The sequence below is a fragment of the Symphalangus syndactylus genome, chromosome 1 (assembly GCF_028878055.3).
Source record: "Symphalangus syndactylus isolate Jambi chromosome 1, NHGRI_mSymSyn1-v2.1_pri, whole genome shotgun sequence".
In the NCBI taxonomy this organism is placed as follows: Eukaryota; Metazoa; Chordata; class Mammalia; order Primates; family Hylobatidae; genus Symphalangus; species Symphalangus syndactylus.
This window is the reverse complement of record NC_072423.2, coordinates 98,983,108-99,001,496: the sequence shown is the minus strand read 5'-3', so window position 1 is coordinate 99,001,496 and position 18,389 is coordinate 98,983,108. Positions and strand designations below refer to the sequence as shown.

At 50.2% G+C, this 18,389-nt stretch overlaps 1 protein-coding gene across 32 annotated transcripts in view; it reads right to left on the bottom strand.

Moving 5' to 3' along the window:
• CTTN (cortactin) overlaps positions 1–18,389 on the bottom strand; it is a 39,683-nt gene that overhangs the window by 21,083 nt on the left and 211 nt on the right. For 6 of the 32 annotated variants that reach the window (XM_055271319.2, XM_055271310.2, XM_063644785.1 and 3 more), the window contains exons 2-8: positions 11,754–11,850; positions 9,744–9,830; positions 9,537–9,610; positions 7,185–7,314; positions 2,415–2,525; positions 1,339–1,393; positions 9–119 (exon numbers count right to left, since the gene is read on the bottom strand). In XM_055271319.2, the coding sequence (XP_055127294.1) occupies positions 9–119; positions 1,339–1,393; positions 2,415–2,525; positions 7,185–7,314; positions 9,537–9,610; positions 9,744–9,830 (568 nt within the window). In that variant the 5' untranslated portion in view covers positions 11,754–11,850. Of the gene's footprint in view, positions 1–8; positions 120–1,338; positions 1,394–2,414; positions 2,526–7,184; positions 7,315–9,536; positions 9,611–9,743; positions 9,831–10,014; positions 10,093–10,124; positions 10,169–11,753; positions 11,851–16,044; positions 16,122–17,135; positions 17,620–18,211; positions 18,322–18,389 lie in introns of those variants that run through there. The other 26 variants (XM_063644833.1, XM_063644801.1, XM_063644787.1 and 23 more) reach the window with 16 other exon arrangements.

Here is an 18,389-nt window from a genome sequence, read left to right as displayed (position 1 = left end):
TGCCCCACCTCTCTGTGACTCGTGCTTCTCCGTCTTGCCCTGGTAGTCGAAGCCCACCGCGCTCTTGTCTACTCGGTCAGCCTGCACGCCGTACTTGCCACCAAAACCACTGGAGTAGTCTGAAGAGACAGGGCAGCAATTAGCACGTGGGCCTGAGGACAAACTAAACTGTTCCTTTTGTTAAACTAAGCAAAAGTGTGTAGGGGTTACAACTCACAAACAGATCAAGCGCACATTTTAAAATGTACAAGCCACCCACTGCTCGCAACAGGTGCATGCTGGGGTTCCGGGCCCTGTCAGCTGTTACAGGGCAGTTCCTTTGTATGGTCAGAAATGACACTGCATGCCCACTTTGAAAATCAACTGCTCAGGTAAAAGCTGGAAAGCTTCATACAAAGAACCAGCACTTTGGAGGCTGAGGTGGGCGGATCACTTGAGGCCAGGAGTTTGAGAACAGCCTGGCCAACGTGGCAAAACCCCATCTTTACTAAAAAGTAGAAAAATTAGCCAGGGGTAGTGGCACACACCTGTAATCCCAGCTACTTGGGAGGCTGAGGCAGGAGAATCGTTTGAACCCAGGAGGCGCAGGTTGCAGTGAGCCGAGATCGCGCCACTGCACTCCAGCCTGGGCAACAGAGTGACACTCTGTCTCAAAACAAACAAACAAAGAAACAAAACAAAATGAAAAAAATGGAAAGAGAAAGCCTCATATGAAGAAAGCCATGCAGCTGAACACAGGAGACAAGACCCTGATCCTCCGCCTGCCCACACCACAGCTACCTCCACCTAGACTGCAACGAGACTGCGTAAGGACTGAGAGCTTATTCCCCGGATGATGCAATGACACAAAAGAGGAAGAACTAAATAAGCTTGCAAAAAATAAACTGAGGACTTTAAGGTGGCGATATGCTTTGGTCTTTCAAAAAAGAGACTGCATGATGTAATCAAGATTAATCACCAGCAGCTAAGACCGTAAGTGTATAATGAAAACAAGAATTTAACAACTCTGGTTTCTAGCCTTAGAGGGGGAAGGTAGCTTTCTGCCGATCAATCTGCGAGCTCTCTTTTCCAGGAGGAGCGCTGCCCAGATGAAGGGAAGGCGGCTTCTGCTACAAGTGGGAGAAGCCCCACAATGACAGCAGATGTCAGGGCTCCGAGGGGGCTGTGTAACGGGGAATGCATCCATCATGTGGCAGCCAGATGATCCGGAAACATGAAGAGGAGGGCAGAGTCCTCCTTGTGGCAACAGCCACCGCTCGGGAAATGGCTTCATGTGGCTGTGACTCTCCCCATCAGGGCCCCTGCAGGGCAGCTCTTTCTGCGCCTTTTGCGTCTTACCTTTCTGGGAGGCGTGCTTCTCAGTCTTCCCCTGGTATTCAAAGCCTACGGCAGACTGTGACGACCAAAAACACATGAAAAAGTGGGGAGAAATACTTTCCAATGTCCCTGAGACAATCTCTCTGAATTCATGACATGAAATTTTAAAAAATATGAAACACATGATGCTGTGACCTCTGGGTTCCTAAGCCAGGTGTGGGTGGCAGTGACGCAAGAGCTCTGGCATCCTAAATGGACAGGCCAGCAAACGTTCTGCAAGGCCCAGTTGGCGGCGCGGGCCAAGCTGTATCCATGGCGACCTGCACCCTCCCCAGCACGCGGCAGCAGGGCATGCTCAGCTGATTCATTCCACGGGCTTCACAAAAACTCGCTTCTCAAATAAGTCATGCTGAGAACATTAATATTAATAACGAGAATAGCAATGGCCACCAGGGGTGCACTCTCACCAGCCAGGCACTGCGATGGGGATCTGAGCACACACCCGTGAGATAGGTATGATCATCCCCCTCATTTCACAGACACATAAATTTGGAACTGTGGCTAATATGTCACAAAGCCACAATCTGCCACCGGCATCAGCTCCCTGCTCCCTCCAGGCTCCCGATCGCTCCTCTATTAAACAAAAGAGCCAACAGCCCTGAGCCGAAGAGAATCAAAGAGGCTCGGGCCTAGGATGACTGCAACAACACCCGGATGCAAAGCCTGAGTCCTGGACACAACAAGCGCATCCTGCCCCCCGGTACAGGCTCTGATGTCACTCTGTCACAGTAACACACATGTGAGAAACACGCGTGGAAATACTCCCTGCTGGCACATTTGGACAGATACAGGGCCGTCCAGTCCTGGGGCACATAGTGAAGAGTGACCGCAGGGACTGCTACAGCAAGCCCACCACATCCTGCTTCCTCTCCCGTGGGCCCAGGCTCTCAGAGCATCCTGGGAGGCAGATGCCCCTCTCTGCAGTCCCCCAGAGCTGGAGGGCACCTGCCTGCTACAAGTGGCCCAAAAGGGCTGAGATCTACGGGGAACGCCCCCCTTGCCCCAACCGGCCCCAGCCCCAGTGCCACATCACTCACCTGATCAACTCTGTCCATCTGGACACCAAACTTGCCTCCAAAGCCACGGACCGAGTCCACCTGCGAGCAGTGCTTGGAAAGTTTCGACTGATATTCGTGGCCGACAGCTGACTGGAACAGGGTTCAAACACAAAGCATTAGACACCGACGACACTGCGGCACTTCACTTCCTCCCAGAGCAGGGCTGAGGGAGGCCACCTCCTGGTCAGTGCAGGGAAACCTTACATTAACACACCCATCTGGGGAGCCAAGGAGGGCGACACAACTCCTGGGTGGCCCAGGTCCTTGGTGCAGGCTTTTTTTTTTTTTTGAGACGGAGTCTCGCTCTGTCGCCCAGGCTAGAGTGCAGTGGCGCATCTAGGCTCACTGCAAGCTCCGCCTCCCGGGTTCACGCCATTCTCCTGCCTCAGCCTCCTGAGTAGCTGGGACTACAGGCACCCACCACCACACCCGGCTAATTTTTTGTATTTTTAGTAGAGACGGGGTTTCACCGTGTTAGCCAGGATGGTCTCGATCTGCTGACCTCGTGATCCGCCCGCCTCAGCCTCTCAAAGTGCTGGGATTACAGGCGTGAGCCACCGCGCCCGGCCCTTGGTGCAGGCTTTCATGGCCCACCCCAGCCCTTGGGCACCTGGAAGCTGCACACGAAACCTGGACACAGGTCACGGCCACCAGTGGGGATTTCTGACATGACTGGGCATGAAGAAGGGACACAGAGTCGGCAGCCTGTGGCAGGATCTGTGAGACCCACTGGTGTGGAGGATGCTGGCATCTACTAAAGTGGGACCTCTGTGAATCACATGACCAAAGAATCAGCACAAAAAATAGTCTGCGAGCAAACTATTTTGTTCTAATAGACTATAAACAAAAATAGTCTGCAAAACACAGGCTCATATTCGATTTCCGCTGAGCAGCATCCCGTTCAGGCAGGAGCCAGGTGCCAGACCCCACGCCAGCTCATTTCAGCATCATTAATGTTGCCCCATCAGCGCACACAGGTTTGGGGACCTTCTGTTCGCCAAAGCCAGCAGGTAAAGCCCAAGGTTCCCCTGGGCTTTCCAGACCCGGCACCCAGCTCTTCTGTAAATAATGCCTCTGGGACATAGCCACAGCCATTCACAGGTGTGCTGTCCAGAGATGCCTCTGTGATTCAGCAACTCCGTTTGGCAGTTCCGATGAGAGACCCTCTGGTCCACAAAGCGGAAAAGATCTCCTACCTCAAAGCGCTGGCCCTGCTCCAGCCCTGACACCGAGGCCCCAAGGTTCTGGGGCTCCCTCCTCACAGCAGAGCTGGGTCAATGGCTCCTTCACGGACAGTGCGGGCACATGGTCCAGCAGAGGGCATGGAGAAAGCCCATGGCACATTGGGACCCCTCTTCTCACTCCCTCTAGTATGTGGAGCCGCTCACGCTAACCCAAGCAGCATCCCACACCGGTGCTGACACAGCGGACAACTCAGAGAGCATCCACTATTTCCCCTATTGAAAAAGCAGGTTTTGCCCTAAGTCTCGGGCCTGTGCTGCGCCCTCTTCTTCCCACATTTGTTCTGAGGTTGGCAGCTGACTCTCCATCCACATGAGCCGTCACCTCCAAACCCTCTGTGGCAGACTGCCCATCCGTGTCCTCCAGGGTCTCATCCAGAAAACAGAGATGAAGGAGTGGCAGAGGCAGACGAGCCAAAGGGATTCTCCAGCATGAGTTTTCATCAGAAGGAAGTTACAGGAAAACTGATCTAAAGACACGCTCAGAATGACAACTAGGCAAAGTTTCCAGCTTTTTGATTGAAAGGGATTCATCTCCAAAATTGCCTTTGATTTTACACTGACAAAATAGCATCTGTTATTAAACAGTCATGCTGGGGAGATTGTATCTTGCAGACTGAATGTGTAGACTCAGGGCTACGGAATGCAAGGAGACGAGGGAGCAAGAAGGAAGCCTGCCCCGCGTGATGGATGCAGCCACTGCTGGCCGCAAGGGAAAGGTGCAGCATGCTTAGGCCCCAGTGTAAACAGAATCCTGACAGCCCATCTGGGCTCCTCTCGCATCTGCTTGTCCTCAATGTGTTCTTTTTGTTCTGGAAGTCTCTAGCACATATTCCTCAAGTCTTAACGCAGAGATTTCAATTTTTAATTTTTTTTTAGTTTCTGGAGTGGGCAAGTTACAAATAACTTTTTTTTTTTTTTTTTTCCTGTGAGATGGAGTCTTGCTCTATTGCCCAGGCTGGAGTGCAGTAGGGAGATCTTGGCTCACTGCAAGCTCTGCCTCCCGGGTTCATGCCATTCTCCTGCCTCAGCCTCTCGAGTAGCTGGGACTACAGGCACTTGCCACCACGCCCGGCTAATTTTTTGTATTTTTAGTAGAGATGGGGTTTCACGGTGTTAGCCAGGATGGTCTCGATCTCCTGACCTTGTGATCCGCCCGTCTCGGCCTCCCAAAGTGCTGGGATTACAGGCATGAGCCACCACCCCTTCGGTTTGGAATCTGAGTTTAATCTATTTATTTTCTGAGACAGGGTCTCTCTCTGTCGCCCAGGCTGGACTGTAATGGTGCGATCACAGGACACTGCCATCTCCACCTCCCAGGTTCAAGTCATCCTCCCAGCTTAGCCTCCCAAGCTGCTGGGACTACAGGTGTGTAACACCATGCTCAGTTAATTATGTTTTTGTAGAGACTGGGTCTCGCTATGTTGCCCAGGCTGGTCTCAAACTCCTGGGCTCATCAGATCCTCCTGCCTTGGCCTCCCAAAATGCTGGGATTACAGGTGCGAGTCTCGTACCTGGCCCTGAGTTATTTTTGACAACGTATCTGTCCCATGGTGCTGACCTGAGCTGAGCGCTAACCTGGCCCCGATGCTGGCTGGGACTGAGCAGCAGCAGCACCCCTTGCTGGACACGCCCTGCTAGGACAGTTTTCCAACTTGCTGGCTGAGAGGTAAGAGCAAGGCTCCACAAGCCTCCTTGGTTCCATGACAGCATTGGCCTAACGGGGTGGGGCACGTGGCGCTGGGCCAGGCACAAGGTGAGGATGACAAGTCCCGACCTTTGAAAAGCCCAGCCGAGGGGAGTCTCCCTGGAAAGGACAGCAGGATGAGGCAAGGACAGCTGATGAGGGAAGCAGAGGCTGTCATAGAGACCGCACAGGAGAGAGGGAAGTGAGGGCTCTTCCTGGGAGCTCCTGGCACTTGGGAAGGCCTGAGCTGCAGGTTCCAGGGTGAGCGAGATTCGCACTGAAAAAAGATGCAGCCCGAGCAGCAGCAGAGAAGCCACAGCAACTTCCCTACCAGGCTCTCCTGACACATTGCCTTTCTTTTCCCCAATATGTAATTTTCCCAACCCAGAGCAGGGAGCCCCATTTTTAGAATAAATGTCTCTCTGCGCTAACTCCCCACAAGCCCCCTAAGCACAGGGCTTGCCTCAGACTGCGGTGGGAAGGGCTTCTACCTGCTTGCTTCACTCACTGCACTGAACACAGGGGTCCGTCTGTCCGTGTGCACATGCTTCGCTCACTGCACTGAACACATGGATTCCGTCTGTCCGTGTGCACATGCTTCACTCACTGCACTGAACACAGGGGTCCATCTGCCTGTTTACATTCCTAAAAGCTACTAGACTTTTTTAGACTCCAAAGATGATGATTCTGCACACATTGCTCTTCTTGGTGTCAGGGCATCTCTGTGGTAGTGACACAGCAACATCCATGTCTCTTTCCTGCAGATGGCCCCTCACCCCACTCCTCCCCCAGGCTATTTATGGTCGTGGTTTGGGGTGCCCTGCTGGCCCACCGCATCATCTACTCTGAGGGGGACAGAGCAAGATGCAGCTCACTGTGACACGGCAACATCATCCCATGCCCAGCTCAAATGTTCATCCGGCTGGTGCATGAGGTGGGAGAGGGGTATGGAATTACCAGCTGGAATCCGACACTGGCTGACACACTTCTTTCCACAGAGTAAAGGCAAGTATCTGTCAGGTCAGAACAAGCTTATGTTGCTCAGACTCAAAAGTTCACCTCCAGGATGTCTGTTTTACTGAAGAAACATGCAAACGCACCGCGATCTCTTCCATCTTCTCTCCAGGAAGGAAAAGGTAGCCCTTCTGAGCTAACGTGGCTCCCTCTCTTAAGGCAGAGAGGACCTAAAGCACGGGTGCAGCTGGATGCATTTGGCCAACGTCCTCAATCAACGTCTGCACGGCAGTCTGCATCCCATCAATGACGGCTGCTGGGAGGCTTGCCCAGACCTCTCGAATAAAGTGAGCACTGTCCCCAGCCTCTGGTGGGTGCCGAATTTACACGAGGGAGACTGCTCTGATGGTCACTGAACGCATGAAGGATGTTAGCCAGGCCTTTGGCTGGATTCTGTGTGTGCTGTGAACCATGGGGGCCTACAGATTTGACTTTGGTCTTTGGACTGCCATGACCTAGGCTATGAGCTGGAACCACAGGCATTGACAGTGATGACACCTGGAGCCAGGATGCTTCTGGACCTCTGTCCTATCACAAGGCTGCCTCTGAGGGGCAATCTCCCTCTCTGGGCCTCCCCACGTAACACCCGTGCTCCAGCACCTGTGAGGGTTCCTAAAGAGCTTTGAAGAAAGCTAGAGTACTTCATGAGCAAGTCCAACCTACTGGGGTCTACTCTGGGCAAATCTCAACCTCAGCAGATGGACTCAAAACTGCTGATCTAAGGAAAGTCTGAGGGACGACTCTGCCACCCAGTCTAGTGGTCCAAGCACACCAGGAGCCTGGCACAGGCAGCCGTGGGCCACTTACCTTATCCATTCGGTCCTGTTCCACACCAAATTTCCCTCCATAGCCATGGGAGGCTTTTGGTCCTGTTTCAAGCTCCTTCTCCTTAAGGGTCTGATGCTCTTGAAAGACATTCTCCCTTAGTTTGTGTATGCTTGAAGGAAGAGATGAAAATAGGAACAAATCAATAAAATAGATGTGCAGCTTTGCCTCCTGGTATGATAAATAAGAACAGGTGACATTATCTTTGTAAATCTGCTTATCTGATATTCACCGATTCTGTCCCTGCACTGTGCCTTCCTGACTATTTTGCCGGCTAGTACACCCACTTCGGCAGTCGGCCGTGTCAGACGCATGCTCTGTGGGAGACAGAACACGAATCTGAAGGCAGACAGTGGGATCATCCCAAATCCCCGCTAAAGATGGCTCTACTGAAACCTGACCTTTATTTCACACGCAGAAAATAGGAAAGCTGGTCTGTAGTCATCCAGAGGCAGAGGGAGGAAACATGATGCTATGGTCCCTTTCTCAGCCACTGGCAGAAGTCCAGTGGTGCTGAACATTTAGATGGTTCGTCTGTACTTGAAGTACTCCAGCTTTTTTATACATTCAAAGATGAGAGGAAAGCATTTCAGAATTTAACATCTAAACGCCATTAAAAAATTTTAATATAGCAGATAATGAAACAGATGACAAGGTGTGCTCAAATCCGGCAGGCCGGACACAGCTGTCATTAAGAGACCCCAGAGTGGTATGAAGGCCACTTTGGCATTCGGACTTTCTGCCCAGGAGACACCAGGCCGCCACCTTCGACATCTGGACAACAATCCTAGAATTGAGGATGAAATACAAACCAGGCTTGGAAACCGCCCAATACCCTTATGAGCAGGAGAAAGAAAGACCCCACTCCTCAAACCTGGGAAGGCCCCAGAGCATGAAGAATGGGCTTATTCCCCATGTGTTCCTCTCTGAATCCTAACCAGCCCGAGGCTTTTGTACTGGAGAGCTGCTTTTTCTCCAAGCCACCCTCCAAGACATGTTTTGAAGCCACAGGGAACAGAAGAGATGAGAAGAGCTACAATGACTCAACGAATTCAGGAGTCTGCTTAATGCCATAGCAAATACCCAAGGCTACAGTGGACTCCCAAGTCAGCCCCATTCCAGTCTCTTGTCCTGGGCAGCTGCACAGCCATTGGAGTTCCGAAGCTGCTTCTGTGGAAGGGAGGTGCTGAGCAAGCCAGGGAGGGACTAAAACTTGTGTGTAAAAGCCGCTGTGGGCCAGATGTGGCGGTGCACACCCGTGATCCCAGCACTTCGGGAGGCTGAGGCAGGAGAATCACCTGAGCCCAGGAGTTCAAGACCAGCCTAAGCAACAAAAGCAAGACCTCATCTTTACAAGAAATAATAGCACTTAGCTGGCCATGGTGATGTGGGCCCATGGTTCCAGCTACTCAGGAAGCTGAGGTGAGAGGATTGCTTGAACCCAGGAAGTCAAGGCTGCAGTGAGCTATGATTGCACCACTGCACTCCAGCCTGGGTGACAGAGTGAGACCCTGTCTCAAAATAAATAAATAAATAAATCTTTAAAAACAAAATAAAAAGCCACTGTGCAGACTGTGCCTTCTCTTCTGGATGATGGACTGAATCTTTCTCAGCTGAAGGGACCGTGGCCAAGTGGGACAGTCTTCCCAGGATACTGAGGCGGTCACCGGGTCAGTGGTGCTGCCTTCACAGCCAGGGAAAGGAGGATGCACTCTGAACCCAGCGTGGCCTAAAATAAAAGTCTGAGCATATTTTAAAAGTTCCTTTTATCTACACTTCCTGATGAAAAAAAAACTGCTCCAAGAGCTGGCATTTTAGATAGTGCCAAGTGAGAAACAATGACAGGGTTCACTCAGTTCCCTACTCTGGGCTTTTGATAAGAACACAAAGCTCACAGTACCTCACTATTAACACATAATCATTTCCAGATAATAAAAAAAAGGGACAGGGCATTTAAGTTCTCGGTTATTCAGACATCTCATACTTTAGAAACCTCTCGCTTGTAAGGTAGAGCTTAGGGAAAAATGTTCCCTGATAGAAGACACAATACTGAGAAGCGGACACTCTAAAATTATAAATATGGAAATTGTTTGCAATGGGAATTTAAAAATTACTGAGCACATAAGTATCTAAATATACACATATAAACACATACATTACATAAATACACATATATGTGTGTGTCTTATATTCATTTACTGCATGGGTATCAGGTCAAGAAGATAAATGCAGTTTCCACACGGGCTGTCTCTCCACAGATGACCATGAGCCCTGTTGCACCTGGGGCTCCACCCGCAGAGGGGCCCCCGGGAGGGTGGTGGCGACGCCTCTTACTTGATATGCTCCTGGTGTCCGGAGCCCTGCACCGTCTTGGCACCCCATCTTTGCTCCTTCTCACTCACGTCATTCTGAAAAGAAAAGCGACCAGTAAATCTCACAGCCTGGGTTGCGACACAGACAAACCACCATCCCATCAAAGAAAAACCCACGAGAGCCACTTCCACTTCATGAAAAAGGAAAGCAAAGGCTGGCGGCTCCTACCACAAAATCAGGGTCGGTCTCCCAGTCATCGGCCCCCGCGTCATCCTGGGCGATGGACACAGCGTGGCCTGCTGAAGCTTTCCACATCTGAAAGAGTGGCCGGGGAGGGGTACGGAGGCCTCAGGGCGCCATCCACAGAGGCCAGCAGATGAGCCCTTTGGCCATAACTACCAAGATTCTAGGCAACCCAGGAGGACGAGGCTGCAGGACCAGCCAATCCTTCGTGATCCCTAAGCCTGAATGACAACCACAGGAGTGAAAGAAACTTCACCTCAGGGTTCTGACACTGCCGTCACCTGGCGTCAGAAATATACTGGAAATACTCTTTGGCTTCGAGTGAGAAAATTTTCTGGAAAATAAAAAAGTCGGGTGTGCACTTACTTTATTCATTAAGAACATATTCCTGTTCTGCTCAATCACGTGATGACAGCTTCCAACCAAAAATAAAAGCACCATTTTGGGTTATGTATTCTAAATATACTAAATGTTACTAATGGCAAATCTCATGGTATGTGTATTTTATCACAATTTTTTAAAAAGTGCACCCATTTTGATTTCAAGTGCTTACTGAAACCATAACAATAATTTTCCTAATTCAGACTTACAATTTAATAAATGTTTCAAGTAATTTATTGGAGAGTTGCTTTACTCTCTACTTGGGAGAAAACAAGAATATAAAATGCCACCTTTTCCTCTATCAGGCAGCTCTGCAAGTGGGCAGCCACCTTCTCCCTTGGCCCCTGAAGACTAGAAGGTTTTCTCTGTTATACAGAACAATGGCACACCTGTAAACCCTAATAAGACAATTCTTGTAACTGCAGTGGTAAAATCTAAACTTTTAAGGTTTTCTTTTTAAACTATGTATAAAAAGAAGTGATTCCTTTGCCACAGAAATAGTAATACAATTTCACATAGGCCACAGAGCAACTGAGATATTATTTTAAATCAAACAACCAGAAGCTGTGCCCAGGGGTCTGAACTGAGGACACCCAATTCACTTTTTCTCAGGCACCATGTTGGGACTCTAGTGCCCTGAATCAGGACGGGACAAAACCCCTTTGCAGCTTCAGACTGTCCCATCTGGCTCCTCCCCCTCCAGCCTGGCTGGGTCTCAAGTCCAAATCCAATGTGACAGTGAGGGACCAATCAGGGCAGCGTGCTCTCAAATTTCTAGGTGCGACTTTGTCTCTCAGGGAAGAACCCTCTGCCAAGGGGTGTAGCAGGACCAACAGTGCCCCTGGAACCTCGTGTCAATTCCCAAAGCATGGCAAGAATTTCGAGTGATCTGCTTTTGCCAGGACTTTAGAGAACAGATGAACTAGAATCTCAAAACGGAAAGGCACAACCAGTCCGTCTTGTCCCAATGCGCCCATTTATAAATGAAGCAATGGCTGCAGGAGAGAGAAATGGGATGCTCGGTCTCCGGCTGCCCCATGGCACCATGCTGCCCTGGCGAGGGGGCTGCCCGCCTGCGGGACTTCAGCTGCCTATGGTTCCCACCACTGAGGAGGGCTGCAAGAAAGACGGGAGTCCCTGCAGGGCTGGCGAGGCCACCTTCATCCCCAAGGCAAAGGAGAAAGGTGGCAGGTGTCTTTGCCTGGTACTTTTTCAGGCTCATCGGGGAGAGATTAGCAGAGCACAGTCTCTGCTCATCTTCCTGGACACAGCTTCACCAGTGGGAGGGGTGGGCACCTGCGAGCTTCACAGTCCTGCACCTGGGGGCCCTACCCACTTTCATGGGGTGGGGAAGGGGCCAGATTTCCCCCTCAGGGAGGACAGGAATGGGTTCCCTTCCTCAATTCCAGAGTTTTCTGCAATTGTCTCCTCTAAGTCATATGCAACAGAAACCTGACTTTATTTTTTAAACAATGAAATTTCCTTCCAGAATATTATCATCTCTCTCCCAGTAAATACACAGAAACAGCAACCTCCCCCGTTTCCTGTTAAAGGGATTTTTGCCCTTACCATCCACAGGAAAAGAATGTTAGGATGTTCACAATGCACAAGTACCTTTCTTTCCGCTTGGAGATAAAAGGCTGTTCACAAAACTCTGTTGAAAACACAGTAACCTAATGAGGAATTTCCAGGCATTGGGGAATGATTCCGTCTGTAAAAAGATTACGAGTAAAAAGCTCAGAAGGATGTCTGTTGAGCAGCTCCCTGGGCAAACCCTTCTGTGTGGAGATCTTTTTAGAAAACTTCAGAAATCTTCCCAAACACAACAAGGTTTTGTAATGAAATCTGAGAGGAGGATGGGAAGACTTGCATTTTACTAATGAAAAAGTTCAACAGAGAGAAACTAAAGAAATAAGTTTCAAAAGACTTCTAACTACGTGACGATTTTTTGTTTTTTTGTTTTCTTTTTTCGTTTTTTTTTTTTTGAGATGGAGTTTCACTCTTGTTGCACAGGCTGGAGTGCAATGGCACAATCGCAGCTCACTGCAAACTCCACCTCCCGGGTTCAAGCGATTCTCCTGCCTCAGCCTCCCAAGTGGCTGGGATTACAGGCAGGTGCCACCACGCCCAGCTGATTTTGTATTTTTAGTACAGACGGGTTTTCTCCATGTTGGTCAGGCTGGTCTCAAACTCCCAACCTCAGGTGATCCGCCTGCCTTGGCCTCCCAAAGTGCTGGGATTACAGGCGTGAGGCATCGCGCCTGGCCTACATGATGTTTCTTATGAATGCAAACAGAAATTATTGCCTTAATTGCTAGTATGCATTTCCCGTTTGCTATAATTCTTAGAGATTTTCACTTTTTATTCATTCTAATTAATGACATTATAAAATAAAATTGTTACTGTGAGCTTTTTAAAACAATAATATAAGAAAAACACTCCTTGAGAGGATCACGATATGGCCAGGAGAAAAAACCAGTACTGTGACCAGCTATCAAGACATGAGAGTGGCAGCTGGAGAGCCGAGGAGGAGGAGGTTGCATTCCTAATGAACATATATGGTTACCACGCAGGGAGCAAGACTCCAGCTCCCTAGAGGGTGGCCAAGCACACGACCCCTTCCGTAGGACCACACATCAGCCTCAACTGGACACCACACTGCTAGACATCACACATCGATGAATGAAATCCCCTTGTCCCTAGGAACAAGCTGGTCACAGGCAGACTGGTTTCTCACGCATTAGGAACTAGGTGATGGTGCCTGGCTGGCCCTCTTGGTAATTAATTAATTTCCATCTGGTTCCTGACCCAACTATTTGCCCCATCTCTCTCCCCAGTTCCCTTCGGCAATCCTAACTTCTACAGACTGCTTGCTACATTCTGGTTACTGCAGTTATTAGTGTAATCAGCAAGCATCTATACAACTCTGCCTAAAAAATTAGCCAGACATGGTCTTGTATACCTGTAGTCCCAGCTACTCAGGAGGCTGAGGTGGGGGAACTGCTTGAGCCCAGGAGCTCAAGGGTGCAGTGAGCCATGATCATACCACTGCACTCCAGCCTGGGAGACAGAGAGAGACTCTGTCTCATATATAAATCAATCATAAAGTAAAAAATAAAAATCTACTCATGAGCAGCTAAGGATAAGCTCAGACCCACAATTTTATACTCTCAATATCTGAAATTAAAAAAAAAAATCACAAAAATAACTAATAGAAAATAAGCTTGTTTTGTGGATCCAAAGATAAAGCCTCTAGACCCCTACCTCAAAACCATACAGAAAAATTAACTCAAAAATGAACTAAAATCCTGAAAGGGTGTAAATTTTTGTGACTTTGAATTTGGCAATAGTTTCTTAGCCATGACACCAAAACACAAAAGGAAAAACATAAATTGTACAAAATTAAAAACTGTGCTTCATCAAGAAGGCGATAAGATGATCCCAAGAGAAAACTATTTTGAACCATATATCCAGAATATTATAAAGAACTCTTGGCTGGGTGCGGTGGCTCACGCCTGTAATCCCAGCACTTTGGGAGGCCAAGGCTGGCGGATTAGGAGGTCAAAAGATCGAGACCATCCTGGCCAATATGGTGAAACCCCGTCTCTACTAAAAATACAAAAACTAACTGGGCATGGTGACTCGTGCCTGTAGTCGCAGCTACTCGGGAGGCTGAGGCAGGAGAATTGCTTGAACCCGGGAGACAGAGGATGTAGTGAGCCAAGATGGTGTCACTATACTGCAGCCTGGCAAAGAGTAAGACTCCATCTCAAAAAAAAAAAAAAAGGAACTCTTATAATTCAATAAAAAGGACGAATAATCCCATTTAAAAATGGTTGAAGGACCTGAAGAGACATTTCTTCAGAGGAGATATACAAATGGCCAGCAAGCTCAGGAAGAGTTTGTTCAATGTCATTAACCATCAGGGAAATGCAAATCAAAACCACAATGAGAACCCACCTCATACCCACTAGGATGACTAAAATAAAACAGCCAATGACAAGTCTCAGCAACAGTGTGGAGAAACTGGAAGCCTCATAGACTGCTGACAGGGATGTTAAATGGAAAATGTCTGGCAGTTCCTCAGAAGGTTAAACTCAGGTACTGTATGACTCAGCAACTCCACTCCTAGGTCTATGCCCAAGAGAAAAAGTATAAGCACACAAAAACTTGTGCATGAGTGTTCAGAACAGCACTATTCATAGCAGCCAAAAAACAGAAACACTCCAAATGTCCATCAACTGATAGATACATAGCATGCGGTCTACCTAACACAAAGGCATTTTATTCTGCCACAAAGAGGATCCAGCAGTGACACCTGCTACAGCATGGAGGGACCTCAAATCCATTATGCAAAGGAAAACCGCGCACAAAAGACCACATATTATATGATTCAATTTCTAGGAAATGTCTGGAGTTGGCAAATCTACAGAGACAAAAGATACATTGCTGGTTGCCCAGGGCTGGGCAGATGGTGGTGGTGAGGATCAGGAGGTCATGGCTAAAAGGTACAAGGGCTTCTTTTTGAGGTGATAAAATTATTCTGAAATTGATTGTGGTGATAGTTGTACAACTGCATGAAGATACTAAAAACCAGTGGATAGTACACATTAAACAGGCGCATTGTATGGTATGTGAATTATATCTCAATAAAGCTGTCACAATATGGGTCAAAAGAAGATAATGACTCTGTTCAACCTCAATATTAAACCTTCCTTGCAAACGTCAGTGTACAAATCAAGATTGCACAAAGGTGAAGTAATCTTGCTGTCTAGACAGAGTGAAAAATTCCTCTATACAAGAATTTTTTTTTCTTTTTCAGACACAGTCTTGCTCTGTTGCCCAGGCTGGAATGCAATGGCGCGATCTCAGCTCACTGCAACCTCCATCTCCCAGGTTCAAGTGATTTTCCTGCCTCAGCTTCCCGAGTAGCTGGGATTATAGGCATGCGCCATCACACTCAGCTAATTTTTTATATTTCTAGTAGAGATGGGGTTTCATTATGTTGGTCCAGGCTGATCTCCAACTCCTGGCCTCAAGTGATTTGCCAGCCTCAGCCTCTCAAAGTGCTGGGATTACAGGCATGAACCACTGTGCCTAACTGCCCCCCAGCAGCCTTTTTTTTTTTTTTTTTTTTTGAGACAGGGTCTTGCACTGTGGCCCAGGCTAGAGTGCAGAGGCACAATCTCAGCTCACTGCAACCTCTGTGTCCCAGGCTCAGGTGATCCTCCCACCTCAGCCTCCCGAGTAGCTAGGACTACAGGAATGCACCACCACACCCAGCTAATTTTTCTTTTTCTTTTTTGTTTGAGACGAAGTCTCGCTCTGTTGCCCAGGTTGGAGTGCAACAGCATGATCTCAGCTCACTGCAACCTCTGCCTCCTGGGTTCAAGCAATTCTCCTGCCTCAGCCTCCTGAGTAGCTGGGACTACAGGCACCTGCCACTACACTCAGCTAATTATTCTTTTTTTTTTTTTTTTTTTTTTTTTTGAGACGGAGTCTCACTCTTTTGCCCAGGCTGGAGTGCAATAGCGTGATCTCGGCTCACTGCAACCTCCACTTCCCAGGTTCAAGCAATTCTCCCGCCTCAGCCTCCTGAGTAGCTGGGACTACAGGCACATGCCACCACGCCCAGCTAATTTTTTGTATTTTTTTTTTTTAAGTAGAGACGGGGTTTCACTGTGTTAGCCAGGATGGTCTCAATCTCCTGACCTCGTGATCTGCCCACCTCAGCCTCCCAAAGTGCTGGGATTACAGGTGTGAGCCACCGCACCCGGCCAATTTTTCTATTTTTAATAGAGATGGGGTTTCTCCATGTTGCCTAGGCTGATCTCGAAACTCCTGGGCCCAAGCAATCCACCTGCCCTTGGCCTCCCAAAGTGCTGAGATTACAGGTGTGACCCACCGAGCCTGGCCGAAGAATGTTTTAAATGACAGGACAGAACCAGCCGTCCAGCATCAGCTTTCCATTAGCCTCAGCATCTATGGCAGAGCAGGAGGAGAAAGGAAACAGACATTTGCATAGCCAAAATCACCATCACAGGCACACTCCCTGCACCACACTTACTGATGGGAAACCCAGCCTCCAACATTTACTCCGTTTACTCAAAGCAGTACGTGAGCAGATGGGGTGGGCTTGGGCCACAGTGAAAGCCAAGCCTGCTCCTGGAGCACAGTCCCCTGCTCTTGGCTGGCCCAGGCCATGGGAATACTGCAACACAAGGCAGCAACCAGCGCTCACAGCAATTCACACTCTCAGGACACCTTTTCTGAGCACCTACTGCGTGGCACAGACTGAAGATCTGAATTGCCGATTATGTGTACTGTCATTTTAAAAGTGTTTTAAAAACAAGTCCATCAAAATGCTACAATTAAAAGTCAGCTTTAGCTGGGCCTGCAGTCCCAGCTACTTGGGAGGCTGAGGTGGGAGGATGGCTTAAGGCCAGCAGTTCAAGGTTGCAGTGTGCTAGATGGCACCTGTGAAGAGCCTCTGCACTCCAGCCTGGGGACAGGGTCTCGCTCTGTCACCCAGGCTGGAGGACAGTGGTGTGATCGAGCTCACCGCAGCCTCCAATTCCTGGGCTTCAGATCCTCTGCCTCACCGTCCCAAGTAGCTGGGACAACAGGTGCACGCCAACATGCCCAGCGATTTTCTTTTTTTCTTTTTTGTAGACACAAGGTCTCCCTATGTTGCCCAGGCTAGTCTGGAACTCCTGGCCTCAAACGATCCTCTCACCTTGGCCTCCCAAAGTGCAGGGATTACAGATGGGAGCCACCGCACCCCGCCCCAGGTCAAAAGAAATTTCTTTTCAGTAAGATTTAGCAGAAGGTTAGCTTCTAGTTCTAGGGGACCTAATATCAAAACAACCCTGCCTCCCCAACTTTTTATTGACTCCCACTTGAAAGACTCTTCCTTGTTCCTTGAGTGTCTGGCGAATACTTCTCTAACCAGAGGAGAAATAGGACTGACTCAGTGCTCTGGAGCCGGTGACTCACCCACACGGTCAAACACCAGAATGGAGACAGGGGCAGGCGGCCAGCCCCTCCTGCGCCGCAGCCTTGGGCCCCGCCGGGCTTGAGGGCTGGATCATGCCTGAAGGACCTAGTGGGTGAAGTTCCCCCGACAGAGCCTGCGCAGCCAAGTCAACACTGAGCCCAAATGGAGCGCATGGGATTCCAGGGAGCGCTCATCCGATGCCTCTGGAGCTTCCTTCAGCAGAAAATGAATTCCTCCCCAAGGGGCCCGACACGTCCACAGATTCCAGTGGGAGTAAGCCCTGTCCCTTCTCACCAGAGGCCTTCTAGCTTCAGGGATCAGGCATCCCTTAGACTATCCAGGTGATGGAAACGTTAACAGAAAGCCCCAAAGCACCGTTCTGGTGATTTTAAACACACCCCGAAGGAGGGACGGTTCCAAATTTAGAGCCTCACGACTAGCTGCAGCCGCGCCTCGCTGCCTCCACTGACCTGATTGCAAAACCTCCGCTCAGGTGCAGGCCGGGCGGATCCCCAGCTGCTCCCCCACGTCCCACAGCGAGCCCCTCAAAGTCGCGCACCCCAGCCGCCTTGACCCCGCGGACCCCATCCCTTTTCCCTGCGCCTGGATCCCTTCCCCTGGAGCCCCAATCCCCTCCCCTCGGACCCTATACCTTTTCTCCGCGCCCCGATCCCTTCCCCTCGAACCCCAATTCCCTTCCCTCGGACCCCATCCCTGTAGCTCTGCGCCTGGATCCCTTCCCGTCAGACCCCAATCCCCTCCCCTCGGACCTCATCCCTTTCCCTCTGTGCCCGGACCCCTCCCTCTCAGACCCCTCGCCCTTTCCTTGAGATCCCCCCACACCCACCTTCCATGGCCCCTCGAACCCCGGCCCCCTCCGCTCGGACCCCCGAACCCCACAGGCCCAGCCCCTCTCCCTCGGGCCCCAATACCCTCCCCCTCGGAGCCCATCCCCCTCTCCTATTCCCTCGGACCCACGATCCCTCCCAGCCTGGCCTCTCTCCTGCCCTGGAGCCCCCCCAGGCCCAGGGACCCTCCCCTCAGAGCTGAGACCCCAATTTGGCCCCTCTCTAACCTTTCTCCGCGGACCCCAGCCCCAAGTCCTCCGTGCCCCCTTGCCCCCTGGGGCCCAGACCTGTCCTCGTGGCCCTCGCGGACCCCCGGCCCTCGCCCTGCCCCGCCCCAGGCCGGGAAAGCCTCGCCACTCCGCCCCGGCCCCCGAAACCGCGAGAGGAAGAGCGGTGAGACCGCTG